The 16,175-nt window shown below is 49.1% G+C and overlaps 1 protein-coding gene and 1 gene segment (V, D, J or C); both read right to left on the reverse strand.

Moving 5' to 3' along the window:
• LOC311426057 (T-cell receptor beta-1 chain C region-like) overlaps positions 1 to 16,175 on the reverse strand; it is an 82,688-nt gene that overhangs the window by 20,363 nt on the left and 46,150 nt on the right.
• LOC311426274 (trypsin II-P29) lies at positions 11,983 to 15,312 on the reverse strand. The gene is made up of 5 exons (XM_084502529.1): positions 15,078 to 15,312; positions 13,893 to 14,055; positions 13,067 to 13,320; positions 12,630 to 12,766; positions 11,983 to 12,229 (listed from the first exon to the last, which is right to left on the reverse strand). The coding sequence occupies exons 1-5, from the start codon at positions 15,118 to 15,120 to the stop codon at positions 12,080 to 12,082; spliced, it is 747 nt and encodes a 248-aa protein (XP_084358655.1). The 5' UTR covers positions 15,121 to 15,312; the 3' UTR covers positions 11,983 to 12,079.

The raw sequence follows: 16,175 nt of genomic DNA on the forward strand, positions 1-16,175 counted from the left end.
CTCTGCTTGGTGCCACGGTAGGGCCTGCTGTGGGGATAGTGGCCCAGAACACGGCTGTGCTGCTGTAGCACTAGTCCTGAGAAGTATCTGCTGCCTTTTACTAACCACGCCAGCAGTGCCTCAATTCTTAATGCTGACCTGTGTGTTTGTATGTCTGAAGGGGTTTTGTCTTCAAAAATGCTAGGTGCTGCTGCATTGTTTTGCTTGACGCTCTTCCCTCCAAAGAGTCCCGGTTCCATTAACTTACTTTGCCCTTGTGTTCCTTCTGATCTTCCTCTGCCCCTCTCCAATCTGTCTCACAGTTTTCAGAGACTTTGTCTCCCATTCTGGCAAGGTGGGGATTTTATGTTAGTGCTCAACCCCCTCACGATACCGTGTGATCACTCGCAGCACAGAAATACGTGGCTGCATCCTTGCGTGTCACATTCTTGATAGTCATAACAGAGAGTTCACTGTTGTCTCTGCTGATCTCAAACTTGGCCTCACTGTAACCTTCCGCATAAGATTTCTGCAACCACAGAGAGGTGCTGGCTACTAACTTCAGGCCACTCCCTGGAGGCTGCTGGTACCAGAACATATAGGCAAGTTGGTGGCTATTATTCTGGTAACAGGAGATGTCCACAGTCTCTCCAGCTCTCTTGAGGGTTTCCTCTGGCCATTGCGTGATGAGTTTTCCGACCCCAACTCCTGCATGAGTCAGAGAGAAAAAGTGGAAAGGAGAAGTATGGACAGTGGCCAAAAATGGCCCTTCAACTCACACCAGTCCAGCATGGCCTGGATGATGCTGCAGATGGATCTATTGTCTCTCACCGGGCAGAAGAGCAAGCAAAATGGTCAGCATGGTTAGGAGCAGCTGTTCCAGAACAGTGTGCATTAAGAGAGAAGAGGCTAGAGACTGATGCCCCTCCCCATGCTCTGATTTGTCCATGAAGCTTGGTCGGAGGAGGGAGAAGAGCAGCTGACCTAAACGGACCAAAGGGATATTCCATACCGTATGACGTCACACTCAGCAATAAAAGGTGGGAAAAGAGAAGCGGGGCATGGGAGGGCTCTTGTTACAAAAATGTCTGTCCTCCCAAGCAAGCACTACATGTACTGAGGCCATGCTTCCTGGGATGTGGCCAAACAGCACACGTTGATGGGAAATAGTAATTTATTTTCTCTCTGTCTGTGCTGCCATGCAGTCTTTGCTTGTTGGTGTTTTGTTGTTATTGTTGTTGTTTTTTGTTTTGTTTTTAGTTTTCATTCTTCATTTTCCTTTAAATTTTCCTTTAATCTGTGAGTTTTGTTTGTTTGTTTGTTTGTTTTGTTGTTTGTTTTCTATCGATCATACTTTATTCTTCCTCTCTTCTTCCAGGAATGGGGACTGAGTGAGAGAGAGGTTGTGGTGGAGATCAGATTCACAGCAAGGTAAGACCACCACAGGAAAATATTAAATGTTTGTAGTTCCACTCAGCTAGAGGAACTTTGGAACATTTTGTAGCATCATCTTCAGGAGTCTTTGAGTCTGTTGTGTACAACCATTTTGGAGTAGAAGATGCTTTCTGTTTATCAGCATGTACTCAGGTGCTATACACCTCCTTAAAACATCTGAAAGAGTGTGGTGAACACTCAGGCAGCAGCATACACCTATGGGAGAGAATAGCAGTCAGAACAAGAACTCTCCCCGTCGACCCTGGCACCCAGCAATATGTCTAAACTTTTCCTGAGAGCTGTACTTGGGAAATGAAAGCAACCTCTTCCTAGGACTAGTTTTCTTAATGTACCACTGCTATGACCTAGTGAGGCTATTTTAGTAATTGGGGCTCCTGTCTATACCATTTTCTGATGCCCTTCCCTGTGCTCTGATTTGTCCATGAAGTTTGGTTGGTGGAGGAGGAAGAAGAGACAGGCTATGTAAACTAACATTAATAAACGTGCAAAATGGGAACGGGAGACAGCGTTTGTAGCCTATGTACTGGGTCTGGCTGGAATGTTAACTTTCCCGGCAGCAGCCCATACAGTGCCGTACTCTGTACTTGTAGCTGGAACAGCAGTGTTATCACACCAGTGTTGTGTCTACTGCTGAGCAGCAGTGGCACAGCATTGGGCCTTTCTCTAACCCTCCTAGGGGGTGGGCAAAAAGTGAGGAGAGAAACATCACTAGGGCAGCTGACTTAAACCAATCAAAGGGATATTCCATACCATGTGATGTCACACTCAGCAATAAAAGGTGGAAACAGGAAGAAGAGGGGAGGGGTGGGCTCTCGTTGGGAAAACATCGGTCCTCCTCTCGAACACCGGCTGCGTACGTTGAGGCCTTGCTTCAAGGACATGGTCAATCATCGCTCATTTGTGGGAAGTAGAGAGTAATTTCTTTCCTCTGCACTTCCATATAGCCTTCATTTATTTTGTTTGTTTTTTTTTCCTCCCTTCTTTTTATTTTTCCTTTTTCCCTCCCTTTTCCCCTTTCCCTTTTTATTTCCCCTTAGTTAAATTGTTTAGTTCATGGTAATCTTTATTTAATTATTATAATTATTTCCCTTTAATTAAATTATCCTTATCTCAACCCGTGAGTTGTTCTTTGCTTTACTTCTCCCCCTCCTCATCTAAAGGAGGGGGAGTGAGAGAGCGGTTGTGGGGTTTAGCTGCCCAGCACGGTAAAACCACCACAGCCTATAAGTTACCAAATTCAGTTATCAGATTTAGACATCAGGAACAATATTTAAAATGTCTGGTGACAGTCATTCTCTATGCCAGTGGTATGTTTTTGAGAATGAAATTAAAAATCCACAGCAGAATCAAAATAAACACTATTGCAGCGTGGAAATTCTTTTGCCCTACTTGTGTGTGATGTACTTAGATAGCTCTGATACTTTCTGCCATGCTTACTACCATTAACATTATAAATCCTTTTCCAGAGGGTATCTCTAATCCTTATTTGTTTTTCGTGTTAAAAGTTTTTGTAAGAAAACTGCATGCTGATTAAAGCCCAAGATCATTAATCCAATAGTGTGGAGTATTCCTTGATCTTGGGATTGTCCTTTTTAAGGAAGGAAAATTTCCACCTCTATGGTGCCACCAATCCTTAATGAAATAGAGTAAAAAGATCATTTTGATTTAGTCTCTCATGCCATTTCAGCATCGCAAAGTATATGACTTTTGTTAATGGATACTTGAGATTTTCTGATGTCACAGATATGACCCAAACAGCTATACTTTTTCCCCAGAGGGGAAGAAAGTATATTCTATGTGATGTGTGAAAGCTTTGTATGCTCTCCAGTGGCTCTAGGTTGAGCACTGCTAGGATGAGAAAGGTTGAGACACGTCCAATGTTGAGACAGTTGCATGGGCCACTGCTGTTTTGATTTATGCCTTAAAATCATAGAAACACAAGGTTGGAAAGGACCTATGAAATCATATAGTCCAACCATCTTCCTATCACCAATACTACCAACTAACTGGGTCTGTGAGAGACAATGCTTTCCCAGTGCTTCCCTGCTGTGTGTCTATTACCTGATATAAACAGTGAGTAGATCAGGGGCCCGAGAATTTCCTGAGGAGCAAATAGGTGAGTGCTCCCTGAGAACAAGGAACGCTGTGCTACACTCCTTGCTGAACAACTCCTGAAGTAAGAACATTGACTACCAGGGTGTGCAAGGCCCTTTCAGAAATGTCTTTTTTGGATTGCATTAAGTCAGGGTAACAAAGAAAGTTAGCCTCTTCAGAGCCCTCCCTATGCCCAGGGCAGGACTACAATTAACATAAGTATCTGTCATGCGTCTGTATCTCCCTAGTCAAGAAGAGTGTAACTTATTTTAGAGCAGAGCCTGGAAGCAAAGTAAAACTTACGCAGCTTGGTTGACCAGGAAGAAGCTAGGATCCTGGCATGACAGTGAGTGATCCATCCTGGCACTACAGAAGTCTCTCAGAAATTGTGGTAAAGCGGAGTATGGGAGGGAGGATCTAGCACAGATCATGCGCCCAGATGCTTCCCTGACCTTGCTCTTACCAGCTATTCTCTTCAGCCCCCACTCTTTTTGTTTGTTTGTTTGTTTGTTTTGTTTTTCCTGTGATCAGAAGAACTCCAAAATATACAACTCTATAGCCGTACTTTCTTAAAGATACCTTTTTGCTCTTCTCTGTGAACTTCCCTTTCTTTGAAGAAATGGTAAATGCTAGGTTATGTAGTAAAAACTGAAGCAGAGAGGCGATGGCAGACGGGGGGACACCCTAGCGTCACTTCTCCCAGTCCTACCACACAAGAGTGATTAGCCCATCAAAGGTTCACCTCTACAATCAAAGAGACACGAGGCACAATGGGAGGCGGTTTTGTTAGAAATTCCGAGTCAATTTAGCGGTATAAGATTTATTTATGGGGTCAATAAAAGGCAAGTAAACAGCGTTGGGTGCGCAGGGAGCCTGGGCTCCTCCAACACACACACAAGTTACATCAGGTCAATGGTCTTTATGCTCCTAGGCTAATACATACTCATTACTACTTCTAGAAAAGGCAGAGTTATTATAACTAATTCAAGGAATCCGAACCCTCCCACTGGTGCATATATATCAGTCTCTGGTGGTCCCTCTGGGGGTCTCTTGTGCTGAAGGCTCGTAGTCTTCCTCCCAGGCTTTTTCCTTGTCCTTCTCCTTTGTCCATCTAGGCCGGATATCAGAGACTTGCGCAGCATCCCATGCAAGCTTTGTCTTTTAGTCATCCTTCAGCTTTCCCCTTCTCCTTAATCTCTTGGCCAGATATCAGAGACTTGCGTAGTGTCCCATGCAATAGTCACAATAGTTAGCAGTTATGCTGAACCGCCCCCCCCCCCAGATGTCAGAGACGGAAGGTTTCACCTGCAAGCCCTCTATTGACACGAATTGCTGAAACATTCCTTACAATGGGAACCCAAATTTCAGAGCTGAAGAAACAGCTTGTTCAACCTCTACCCAGAGCTATCCCCAAAGAGCAATAAGCCCCATGGTCCAGCTGTGAAATCCATCTACATGAATCAAGGCGAGCAGCTCTCTGGATCACTTCTGGGTCTCATGGGTCTTACTGCCTACAGGCATGGAACGTGCTAAGGGAATCAGGAGAACAGCACTTGGGGATTGCATCAGACTTAGGGGATGGTTATGTGAAGAACCAAAGGCAAGGCAATGGAGGGAGTTAGGTGATCTGGGGAGGAATGAATTCAGGGAAAAACGAGGAATAAAGGTATAGAAAGGGCAAGCTGCTAGTGAGTATGCTTGCCTGGCTATGCCCTATGCCTCTACCTGTCCCTTTCCTTTTATTAGGTTCTACTTCTAACAGTTTCCCTGAGTGAGGGACTCTAGTCTGTGTACATGTCCTTTGTGTTTGGGGGGCTATGTGTAACGAACTGTAGTCAGACCACAGACCACAGGTACCAGCGACTGGAGAGACCAGAGTGAGTGAACTTAAGCACTAGGAACTCGAAGAAGGCCACGGGTAAATGGGCCCATGTTTTTCTGATGCCAGCTACAGGAGCAAGGCAGGGTATGACAGTCTGTATGATTGCTAGTGAACATCAGGCTGGACTCCACGGAACGTAGGCAAAGAAAACCATGGGTGGTACATGTGTGTATGTATCTGATGGCAGGACCTGAGTGGGAACTGGAAAGCAAAGGGACCAGGGTTGTCCCAGGCAGCTGTTTGCAAAGATGTCTCTGGTGGTTTTACTCAGGTGGGCAGCCTAGCTCCACCACAACCGCTCTCTGTGTTGTAGAAAATACAACATAGAGAACTCAAGGTCTGAGATGAGAAAGGTTTAATTAAAGGGAAAGGGAATGGGGAGGAAAAAAGAAAGAAAAGAAACAATAAGTCCACGTGGAAGCACAGAGAGAGGAAAAAAAATATTCTCTACTTCCCATCAACGAGCGATATTCAGCCACATCCTGGGAAGCCTCAAAACGCGCAGTGGTTGTTCAGGAGGAACAGCCCCCTCCCCCACGAGAGCCCCCCTTTTTATTGCTGAGTGTGACATCAGGTGTTATGGAATATCCCTTTGGTTGGTTTAGGTCAGCTGCTTCGGCAATGTTCCCTCCCCATCACTTGCCCACCCCCAGCCTGCCAGCTCTTGGGGGCTTGGAAGGAGTCCTGATGCTGTGCCAGCACTACGCAGCAATAGACACAACACTGGAGTGCTCTCAGTGCTGTTCCAGCTACGAGTGCAGAGCACAGCACTGTGTGGGCTGCTGCAGGGAAAAGGTGACTCCAGCTCAGACAGACCCAACACAGTGTCTCTGTGATTGTGCTTGGGGGCTCATAGGACCAGGTACCAGTGAAAGCAGAGACTGGAATCCAGGGGCAGCTACTGGCCAGACAGTGTGTCTGACCACAGCTATAGGAAAGATGCAAATTGTACTTATAGATGTCCATATTTCCCCAAAACGAACCTTGCTTGTGGGCAGAACATGAAAAGGCTCCGAAGAAGGCGTGGTTCCATGTACATGGTTCCATGAACATGGTGGTAGAGCAGGAGAAGTGTGGACAGCTACATGCAGCGTATGTAGATACTCACAGTCACTGCTCAGTGTGTTTCCCCACCCAGAAATCAGGCATGCGCTTCTTGCCTTGGTAAAAAGATGAGCAGACAAGTGTATATAAAAAATCCAACAAAACGAAACTCCAACCAAAATAAAACCCACAGCCAAACAAACAGCCAAATCACAAAAGAAAAAAAGAAAAATGATGCTGGTTTTGTTGGTGTGAATGTGAGTGTGAGTCTATGCTGATCTGTGTGCTTGGCTGCAAATGCAGGTATGCATGTGTTGTGTTGCAGGAAGCACGGCCGAAAGCACGACAGACACCAGTAGAGCCAGATCATGCTCCATTTTATTGCCCGAATAGACTGGCTTTTATAGTGAACTTAACAGGGGCGGACAGTGTCTCACACATGATTATTGGTCAAAAGCACTCAGACAAACAACTACAAGAAAACAACCCCACCTGTAAGAAAACAACCCCCTTGTGATTAGCAGTCACGTAGACCTTGTCCTTGAAGACAGATGCTGGTAACAATATTTTTCTAAATTCCTCAATTGGGCAATGTGGGAACACTGTCATGGGAACTTCTCATAGTTGCCCTGGTAGCTTGGTTTGCTCAGCTGCAGCAAGCCATGGGATTTTTGCTGGTTCAAAAAATCCCTCAACAGCGTTGCATGTATGAGTTCCTACTGAGAACACATTCTCAGCCTTGCTACTGGCTGGGCCTGGGTGTGTGAGGCCATGGCAGCCACCCCTCTGTCAGGCTACCAGTTTCAGCTCTACCCAACAGTAAGTCTTGGGGAAAGCAGAGAGATCGCCCCTTAATAAAAAGGAGACTATCGGGAGGGTCAGGGCTCACCTGACTGGAGACAATTCTTGCAGAAACCTTTCCACTCGACTCTCCACCACTCGACTCAGGGAGGAGTTCAGAGAGGACACGGAAAGCCCACCTGTTAAACACGTGGCTCCGGGGCTGGTGCCAACGCAGAAATCTTGGGTTTTTTGATCATGGGGCACTTTACTCAGCACCTGGCCTGATGGCTGCAGACGGGTCCCTATCTTTTAGGGGAAAAAGGATCCTGGGCCAGGAACTGGCAGGGCTCATTGAGAGGGCTTTAAACTAGGTAGGAAGGGGGATGGGGCTGAGGCTAGGATTGTTGGGGCTGTGCCAGGGGGAACAATGGCAAGGCCGGAGGATAAGGCAATGGCCCAGCTGAAGTGCATCTACACCAATGCACGCAGCATGGGTAACAAACAGGAGGAGCTGGAAGCCATCGTGCGGCAGGCAGGCTACGACTTGGTTGCCATCACGGAGACGTGGTGGGACCAGTCTCATGACTGGAGTGCTGCAATGCCTGGCTATAAGCTCTATAGAAGGGACAGGCAGCATAGAAGGGGTGGTGGTGTGGCTCTCTATATTAGAGAGTCTTTCGAGGTTGTAGAACTCGAGGTTGGGAATGACAAGGTCGAGTCCCTTTGGGTTAGGATCGGCAGGGACAACAAGGCTAGTGTCCTGGTCGGGGTCTGCTATAGACCGCCGAACCAGGATGAGGAGACGGATGAGGAATTCTACAGGCAGCTGACAGAGGTTGCAAAATCATCAGCTCTTGTACTCGTGGGGGACTTCAACTTCCCTGACATATCCTGGAAGCACAACACAGCCCAGAGAAAGCAGTCTAGGAGGTTTCTGGAGAGCGTGGAAGATAGCTTCCTGACGCAGCTGGTTAGTGAGCCTACCAGGGGAGGTGCCCCGCTAGACCTTCTCTTCACAAACAGAGAAGGACTGGTGGAGGACGTGATCGTCGGGAGCTGTCTAGGGCAGAGTGACCACGCAATGGTGGAGTTCACTATTCTTGGCGAGGCCAGGAAGGGGACCAGTAAAACCGCTGTATTGGACTTTCGGAGGGCTGACTTTGAGCTGCTCAGGACACTGGTTGGTGGAGTCCCTTGGGAGGCGGTTCTGAAGGGCAGAGGGGTCCAGGAAGGCTGGGCGCTCTTCAAGAGGGAAGTCTTAATGGCACAGGAACGGTCTGTTCCCACGTGCCCAAAGACGAGCTGGCGGGGAAGAAGACCAGCCTGGCTCAACAGAGAATTGTGGCTTGATCTTAGGAGGAAAAAGAGGGTTTATAAGCTTTGGAAAAGTGGGCAGGCCACTAAGGAGGACTTTAAAGAAGTAGCGAGGCTGTGCAGGGACAAAATTAGGAAGGCCAAAGCTCATCTGGAGCTCAATCTGGCTACTGCCGTTAAAGATAACAAAAAACGTTTCTATAAATACATCAACACAAAAAGGAGGACTAAGGAGAATCTCCATCCTTTACTGGATGCGGGGGGAAACTTAGTTACAAGAGATGAGGAAAAGGCGGAGGTGCTCAATGCCTTCTTTGCCTCAGTCTTTAGCGGCAATACCGGATGTTCTCTGGATACCCAGTACCCTGAGCTGGTGGAAGGGGATGGGGAGCAGGATGTGGCCCTCATTATCCATGAAGAACTGGTTGGTGACCTACTACGGCACTTAGATGTGCACAAGTCGATGGGGCCAGATGGGATCCACCCAAGGGTACTGAGGGAACTGGCAGAGGAGCTGGCCAAGCCACTGTCCATCATTTATCAACAGTCCTGGCTATCGGGGGAGGTCCCAATCGACTGGCGGCTAGCAAACGTGACGCCCATCTACAAGAAGGGCCGGAGGGCAGACCCAGGAAACTACAGGCCTGTCAGTTTGACCTCAGTGCCAGGAAAGCTCATGGAGCAGATCCTCCTGAGAGTCATCATGCAGCACTTGAAGGGGAAGCAGGCGATCAGGCCCAGTCAGCATGGCTTTATGAAAGGCAGGTCATGCCTGACGAACCTGATCTCCTTCTATGACAGAGTGACGCGCTGGGTGGATGAGGGAAAGGCTGTGGATGTGGTCTACCTTGACTTCAGCAAGGCTTTTGACACCGTCTCCCACAGCATTCTCCTCAAGAAACTGGCTGCTCTTGGCTTGGACTGGCGCACGCTTCGTTGGGTTAGAAACTGGCTGGATAGCCGGGCCCAAAGAGTCATGGTGAATGGAGCCAAGTCCAGTTGGAGGCCAGTCACTAGTGGCGTCCCCCAGGGCTCGGTGCTGGGGCCGGTCCTCTTTAATATCTTCATCGATGATCTGGACGAGGGCATCGAGTGCACCCTCAGTAAGTTCGCAGATGACACCAAGTTAGGTGCGTGTGTCGATCTGCTTGAGGGTAGGAAAGCTCTGCAGGAGGATCTGGATAGGCTGCACCGATGGGCTGAGGTCAACTGCATGAAGTTTAACAAGGCCAAGTGCCGGGTCCTTCACCTGGGGCGCAATAACCCCAAGCAGAGCTACAGGCTGGGAGAGGAATGGTTGGAAAGCTGCCAGGCAGAGAAGGACCTGGGAGTGATGGTGGACAGTCGGCTGAATATGAGCCAGCAGTGTGCTCAGGTGGCCAAGAAGGCCAACGGCATCCTGGCTTGTATTAGGAACAGCGTGACCAGCAGGGCTAGGGAGGTGATCGTCCCCCTGTACTCAGCTCTGGTGAGGCCGCACCTCGAGTACTGTGTTCAGTTTTGGGCCCCTCGCTACAAGAAGGACATCGAGGTGCTTGAGCGGGTGCAGAGAAGGGCGACAAAGCTGGTGAGGGGCCTGGAGAACAAGTCCTACGAGTAGCGGCTGAGGGAGCTGGGCTTGTTCAGCCTGGAGAAGAGGAGGCTCAGGGGCGACCTTATCGCTCTTTTTAGGTACCTCAAGGGAGGCTGTAGCGAGGTGGGGGTTGGCCTGTTCTCCCACGTGCCTGGTGACAGGATGAGGGGGAATGGGTTTAAGTTGAGCCAGGGGAGTTTTAGGCTAGATGTTAGGAAGAACTTCTTCACTGAAAGGGTTGTGAGGCACTGGAACAGGCTGCCCAGGGAAGTGGTGGAGTCACCATCCTTGGAAGTCTTCAAAAGACGTTTAGATGTAGAGCTTAGGGATATGGTTTAGTGGAGGGCTGTTAGCGTTAGGTTGGAGGTTGGACTCGATGACCTTGAGGTCTCTTCCAACCTAGAAAATTCTGTGATTCTGTGACTCTCCACCTCACCACCCTTGCAGGAATCTTGCACTTTTCCCAGTCTCTCCTCAGCCTCTCTCTTTTTTTCCTCGCAAGCTCCCCATCCCAGATTCTCACAAGAAAGAGGCAGTTTCTAGGTTTGGAGAGGCTAAAGTTGCTCTGTACTGGCCCAGTTTACACTGCCTCAGGGTGCTTTGGGGGAGGTTTCTCTTCCACCCTCTATAGATCATGTGTTGCATGAGATGGGTTAAATGTACACTTTAAAACTGGGACTCCCCAGTCCTCTATGTCCTTTTGGAGGCCAAAGCTTCTGCCAAGGCGGTGATGTCCTTTCAGGGTCCAAAGCTTATGCCAAAGTGGCTGTTGAGGGTGGCTGAAGAGGCGCAAGGGTGGCTGAAAAGATGCAGCAGAGCCAGCAGAAGCAGTGGCAAGCTATTTCAATCAGGTGTCATCGCTATTTCATGGCCACTCAACAGGTGATCAGTTCCAAGGCAGTTGCCTACTACAGAGGAGCAGCAAGAGGGCGATTTTCTGCATAGAGGTCGCTCAAGGCTTCTGAGGCAGCCACCACGACCCAGCCGCCCTCATGAGGCTGCCTCATGAGGTGCGGGTGGAGCCAGCAGCTCTCCCTATCATACAAAGGCAGCCCCTAGGAAGCATGAGCAACCAGGCAGGAAGCACTCACTGAAGTGCTTGCCAAAACCACTATGGAACCCCAGACTGAGTGCCTGCCCAAAGATGTGGCTGTTCAGGTCTCTGGCTGCAGGGAGTGCCTGAGCCTGCTGCTGCCAATGGTGGGTGAGAGATACTGCCTGTGTGAGGTGCGAGCGGGTAGAGGATGTGATCAGCCTGGTGGCAGAGCTCAAGAAGGAGGTTAAGGACTATCAGGGAGTGTGAGCAGGAGTTGGGCTGGTGGAGTCGCTCCCTATCACGCCTGAGAGAAAGGCACTGGGGCAACGCACCCAAAATAGTGGTGGACCTCCCACCCTGTTCTTGTCGGGCAGATGGAGGGGGCCTGAGAGATGGAGAGGAATGGATACTGGTCCCTGTTTGGCATCGCAGGTGGCACCATCCCTACCCGCCTCTCGACCCCAAGTGCCCTTACACACTAGATTTGAGGCCCTGGAGTGCAAGGGACAGAGTGGTGAGGATGTGGGGGAAAGGCCACACAGGACGCTGTCTCAGGCAAGGAAGTCACCTCCGCTCCTCAAGACTCCCTCCACCAAGAAAGAAAGAAGGGTAATGGTCAAAGGCGACTCCCTTCTGAGGGACAGAGAGGGCCTGCAAGCTCCCCATTGCAGATTCTCACAGCCCAACAGCTCTAGGGTGCTGCTCCCAGTGCACACACCTGAACCGGAACAGCACGGAAGGTTCAGGAGGAGCTGGTGGAAGGCTGCAGGGAACCCCACTTGTCTCTGATGAGCTAAAGTCCCCAAAGTAAATGTCTGTAAGGCTCTTTAAGTTAGATATTTATTTGTGCTGTTGTCTTCTTAGGGAAAGCATTAGGGCGGGAGGGTAGTGGCCAAGGAGCCATGTGGTTGTCAAGGTATCAGTAGGCTGCAATGGTCTCTTGGATCCAATCAACATAATTGCAGACCTTGGTGTAGACACCGGGATAACCTTTCAGAGCACACCCGATTCCCCATGACACAATGCCCTGGAGTTCTCCGTTGCACACAACTGGTCCACCTGAGTCACCCTGGAGGGGAAAATTTAGAGGCACAAGATGATTTAAAAGCAGAATCTCACCCAGAAAGTTTTTGACTTGGCACAAAGAATCCAGGGAATGCAAAACAAAGCGCAGCAGGCCCTGATATGGGAGCACAGAGAGATACCACCCCTTGCTTGCTGGCCTCCTCTAGCCCCCCAGAATTCACTGGTACCATGCTCAGTGCCAACCAGCAGATGCGGCTGGGCCTGCTATTTTCAGTGAAGTCCACCCTGCACCCAAAGCGTGCTGCAAAGGGTGCGTCAGAAGAGAGCACCTGGCGAGGAGGAGGCTGAAGCTAAGCAGGCTGCCAAGCTCCAATGTATACCGTGCAGCCTGGGGCACCCTGGCAGTGTGTGGCCCAGGGCTCTGCGCAGACATCAACTCCTACCTGGCATGAGTCTTTCCCACCCTCCAGGAATCCTATGCAGATCATGTTGCTGGTGATTTCACCCGGGTAAGCATCTTGGCACTCTTGGTTACTCAGAATTGGTGCTTGCAGGCACTGGAGGAGTTCAGGGTAATTGGCTGCCGGGAGAGCAGTAACAGTTTTAGGTTTTGTCTTGGGACTCAGTACTGTCAGTGAACAGAAAGACCAACGACCTATATGCGAGAGCCATCCAGCAGAGCAGGGTAAAGTAAAACAGTGAAGTGCATTGTAGATTGAGACACACTGGCAGGGCAGCGTGAAGTCAGGGCAGCGTGGAGGACTTGCGGGCACAACAAGAAAAGGCTGCAAAGAAGGGGTGAACTGTACATGGGTCTCGCAAGCATGGTGGTAGAGCAGGAGAAGTGTGAAAGCTACATGCAGAGTGCGTAGATACTCACTGCCACTGCTCAGTGTGTTTCCCCAGCCCGAAATCAGGCATTCCGTCCCTGCCTTGGCACAAGAGGTGGGCAGGGCTATGGGTTGAACGTCGGCACTGTAGTCCACGGCGGATGCCAGCTTGATCAACATAATGTCATTATTAAGGGTTCTTGAACTGTAGTTAGGATGGCGAATGATTACGGAAGAACTCCTGACTACTTCACTGTCTTCCTGCACATCAATGTTGTACTCTCCCAGCCTCACTTGTATACGGCTGCAAAATTGTCAGCAGAGAAAAGCAGCAGTTAGCCATGCGTAGAACAACTGGCTGCCACGTGGGGACCGGCAGACACTTGAAAGCGAGTAAGGGAGTGCTGTGCTAATCAATGGTTCGTGTGTCACGCAGCTCTAGGAACTTCATGATTTCATAGAAGACTGAGTTGGGAGAGCATTGCCAGATAGACAAGAAAGGGAGATTCAGTTTCCTGTTTCTCCCTCTGCACAGAAGTGTGCCCTAAACTCAGGACGAGGGAGGTCCATGGAGAAAGTCTGGAGGAATGACAAAGACGAAAGCGGTAATGGTAAGCACCATGTATGTTAGAAGACATGTTAGGATGCACAGAAAAGGATGCTATGAGTGCAGGAATACAGGAAAGACCATGTAACGCAGCAGGACTGAGGCTAGGGTTTCTCCTTTGGCTTCAGGTACACCATGCATTGCCCTGCCTCTGTCCCTGCCCCCATGCATGCATGGTCTTCTCTTGAGAGGCACCGGAGTTCTAGATGTGGTGGGTTTGTAAGATTTGAGCAGAATCCACCCGGATACACAACCCAAGCCATACGTACGATTGGTAGCAGTGAGCAGCTGACAGGACCCACTGGTTGTTGATGAGGGATCCTCCACAAAAGTGATAGCCAGCATTCAGGGACACCTGGTAGGGAACTGAATGCTCTGGGCAGTTGTAGCCTCCCACAATCTTGTCATCATCAGCAGCTCCAGGGAAAGCAACTGAGGAAAAGAGAATTGGGTTTCACAGCACCATGCCTGAATTCGTTCTCTTAAAGCATAGCAGCAGCCAGTGAGCTACAGAGAATGAGCAAGAGCCAAGACAGCTTGAAACTTCAGAAGTCTCCAGGCAACTCCTGAAATATCCTGCTGAGTTCTTTCTGCACTACTCTGAAACACCAGGCTTTGTCTGTACCACCTGAAGTCAGGAAGAGAACAGGAGAGCACAAGCTGCCAAAGAGTGAGCAAGAGAGGTAGAAAAACTTGGTAGTGAAGGATTCAGAGAGAACACAAAGGCTCCACAGAGTTGGAGGATGATGTCACAGTAGAATGTAAGAAAGAAGATATTTGTTGGAGCCAACAGAACGGTGGTCTCCAGCATTTTTGATTCCATAACCCTATCAGTAAAACACCTTCCCACAGCCCTGACATATGTCTATTTGTTCATTTCGAAGTTACGTACTTGCCCTACTGAACTTCGAATGTTTTCCTCCCACACTGTAATGCACAACCCCAGAGGTGCATGCACCCCATTTTAAAACCCACTGCACCAGAACATTGCAGGCTGGGATCCTGCCTCTGACCATCCATTACAGATGCAAGGAGCAGAAGATGACTTCATAAACCACAATGGACTTCTCTTTCACAAATGTGTTGCCCGACCATCCGTCCCATCCTCTTCCCCTCTAACTCACCTTCACCCTCCCAGATTTTAACAGGCCATGTCCTTTGCTGTTTTTGAACCTGCCAAAATGCCTAGCTGTCTTTCATACTCCCTAATTCTTGTAGACAAGGAGACAGCAAGCCCTGCATTGTTTTATGCACCCTTGTCTTGTCCTACCTTCTCCACGTCTCTAGGAGGCTGGAGTCTATGTCTCTGACATGAGTGGAAATTGAGGAAAAACAGAATGTCATGCTACTGGGGAAAGAGAAAGGCCAGTAGAGAGGACAAGGCAAGAGCCTGTGAGAGAAGGTTTGCTCAGGTGTGCAGGTAGCTAGACGATCAGTATCATTAGAGAACGTACCAGCGGCTCCCAGGCAGGAGAGAAGGAGGAAGAGAGAATGCATGGTGCCTCCACGACCAAGCTCTGTGATGTGGATGAGGACTAGCCTCAGAAACTCCTCTGCTTTATGCTCCTGGAGAGCTTTATCTTTGTCAGCCCATGGTCTCTCCAGCTTTCCCTTTCCCAGGATCTTGCATCAGACTGGACAAATTTACCTATTTTATCTGAGTACAGCAATGACACAGCTGACTGAAATACCTGAACTAGGAGAACGTATTTCTAGAAATGCAAGCTGTCATTGCCAGACCACTGATAATACCCAACACGGCTGCTCTCCATTTAGCAACTCTCCTTTCTCCTTTCTCCCATGCCCCTGGAGCCACCAGCATTCTGCTGCAGTGCCACTGCACTCAATGAGAGAATTGTTTGCAGCTGGAGAGTTGGACCCACCCCAGGAGTTTATGTTTGGAAAGAGCCCGAATAATGAGGCTGTGGGATGTTCACCCACAGTGAGCAGAAGAGGGCATTTACAATCCACGGAGAGCTTCCTCATCTTAAAGAAAGAGGAGGAGGTGGGAAGAAGTTCTAATTTGTTCTAATTTGTTGTTCTAATTTGAACCTGAACACAAAGGAGTCAGTTCATCCTTCAGAGTTCCCGACGAGCAGCCTGAATTCTTTTCTGATGGGGTCTGTCTCCTGGATGATCTCTGAGTTGTCCATTTGAGATCTGTTTGTGCCATGAGCTCCAGCACCATTGCGCCGACAGGTGTACCATCTTGATTACTGGGATTCACAGAGAATAGGTAGGGACTTGGATGCAGTACTTTCACTATATGTCTCTCATCAAGGATTTAGGAACAAGCATCCAGGACTTCTGCTGCAAGCTCTGGCATTAGTCTGGGAAGGGGTCAGGAGTGTCTCCTGCTTGACGTAAGCAAGTAGCACAGAGACTGTCTGAGAGACCTTTTCCCTCGAAGGAGATTACCAACCCAGCCCCCTGCGATGTGATATATGCCTTTGAGAGTGGATGATCTGTTTTTTAAGCTCCTTTTTCACTGACTGCCTACAGTACTAGTGTCCCATGTACCAATGCCGAGGTGCCTGACATTCACGTGAGCA

This window comes from Aythya ferina, assembly GCF_964211825.1.
Source record: "Aythya ferina genome assembly, chromosome: 1".
Classification (NCBI taxonomy): domain Eukaryota; kingdom Metazoa; phylum Chordata; class Aves; order Anseriformes; family Anatidae; genus Aythya; species Aythya ferina.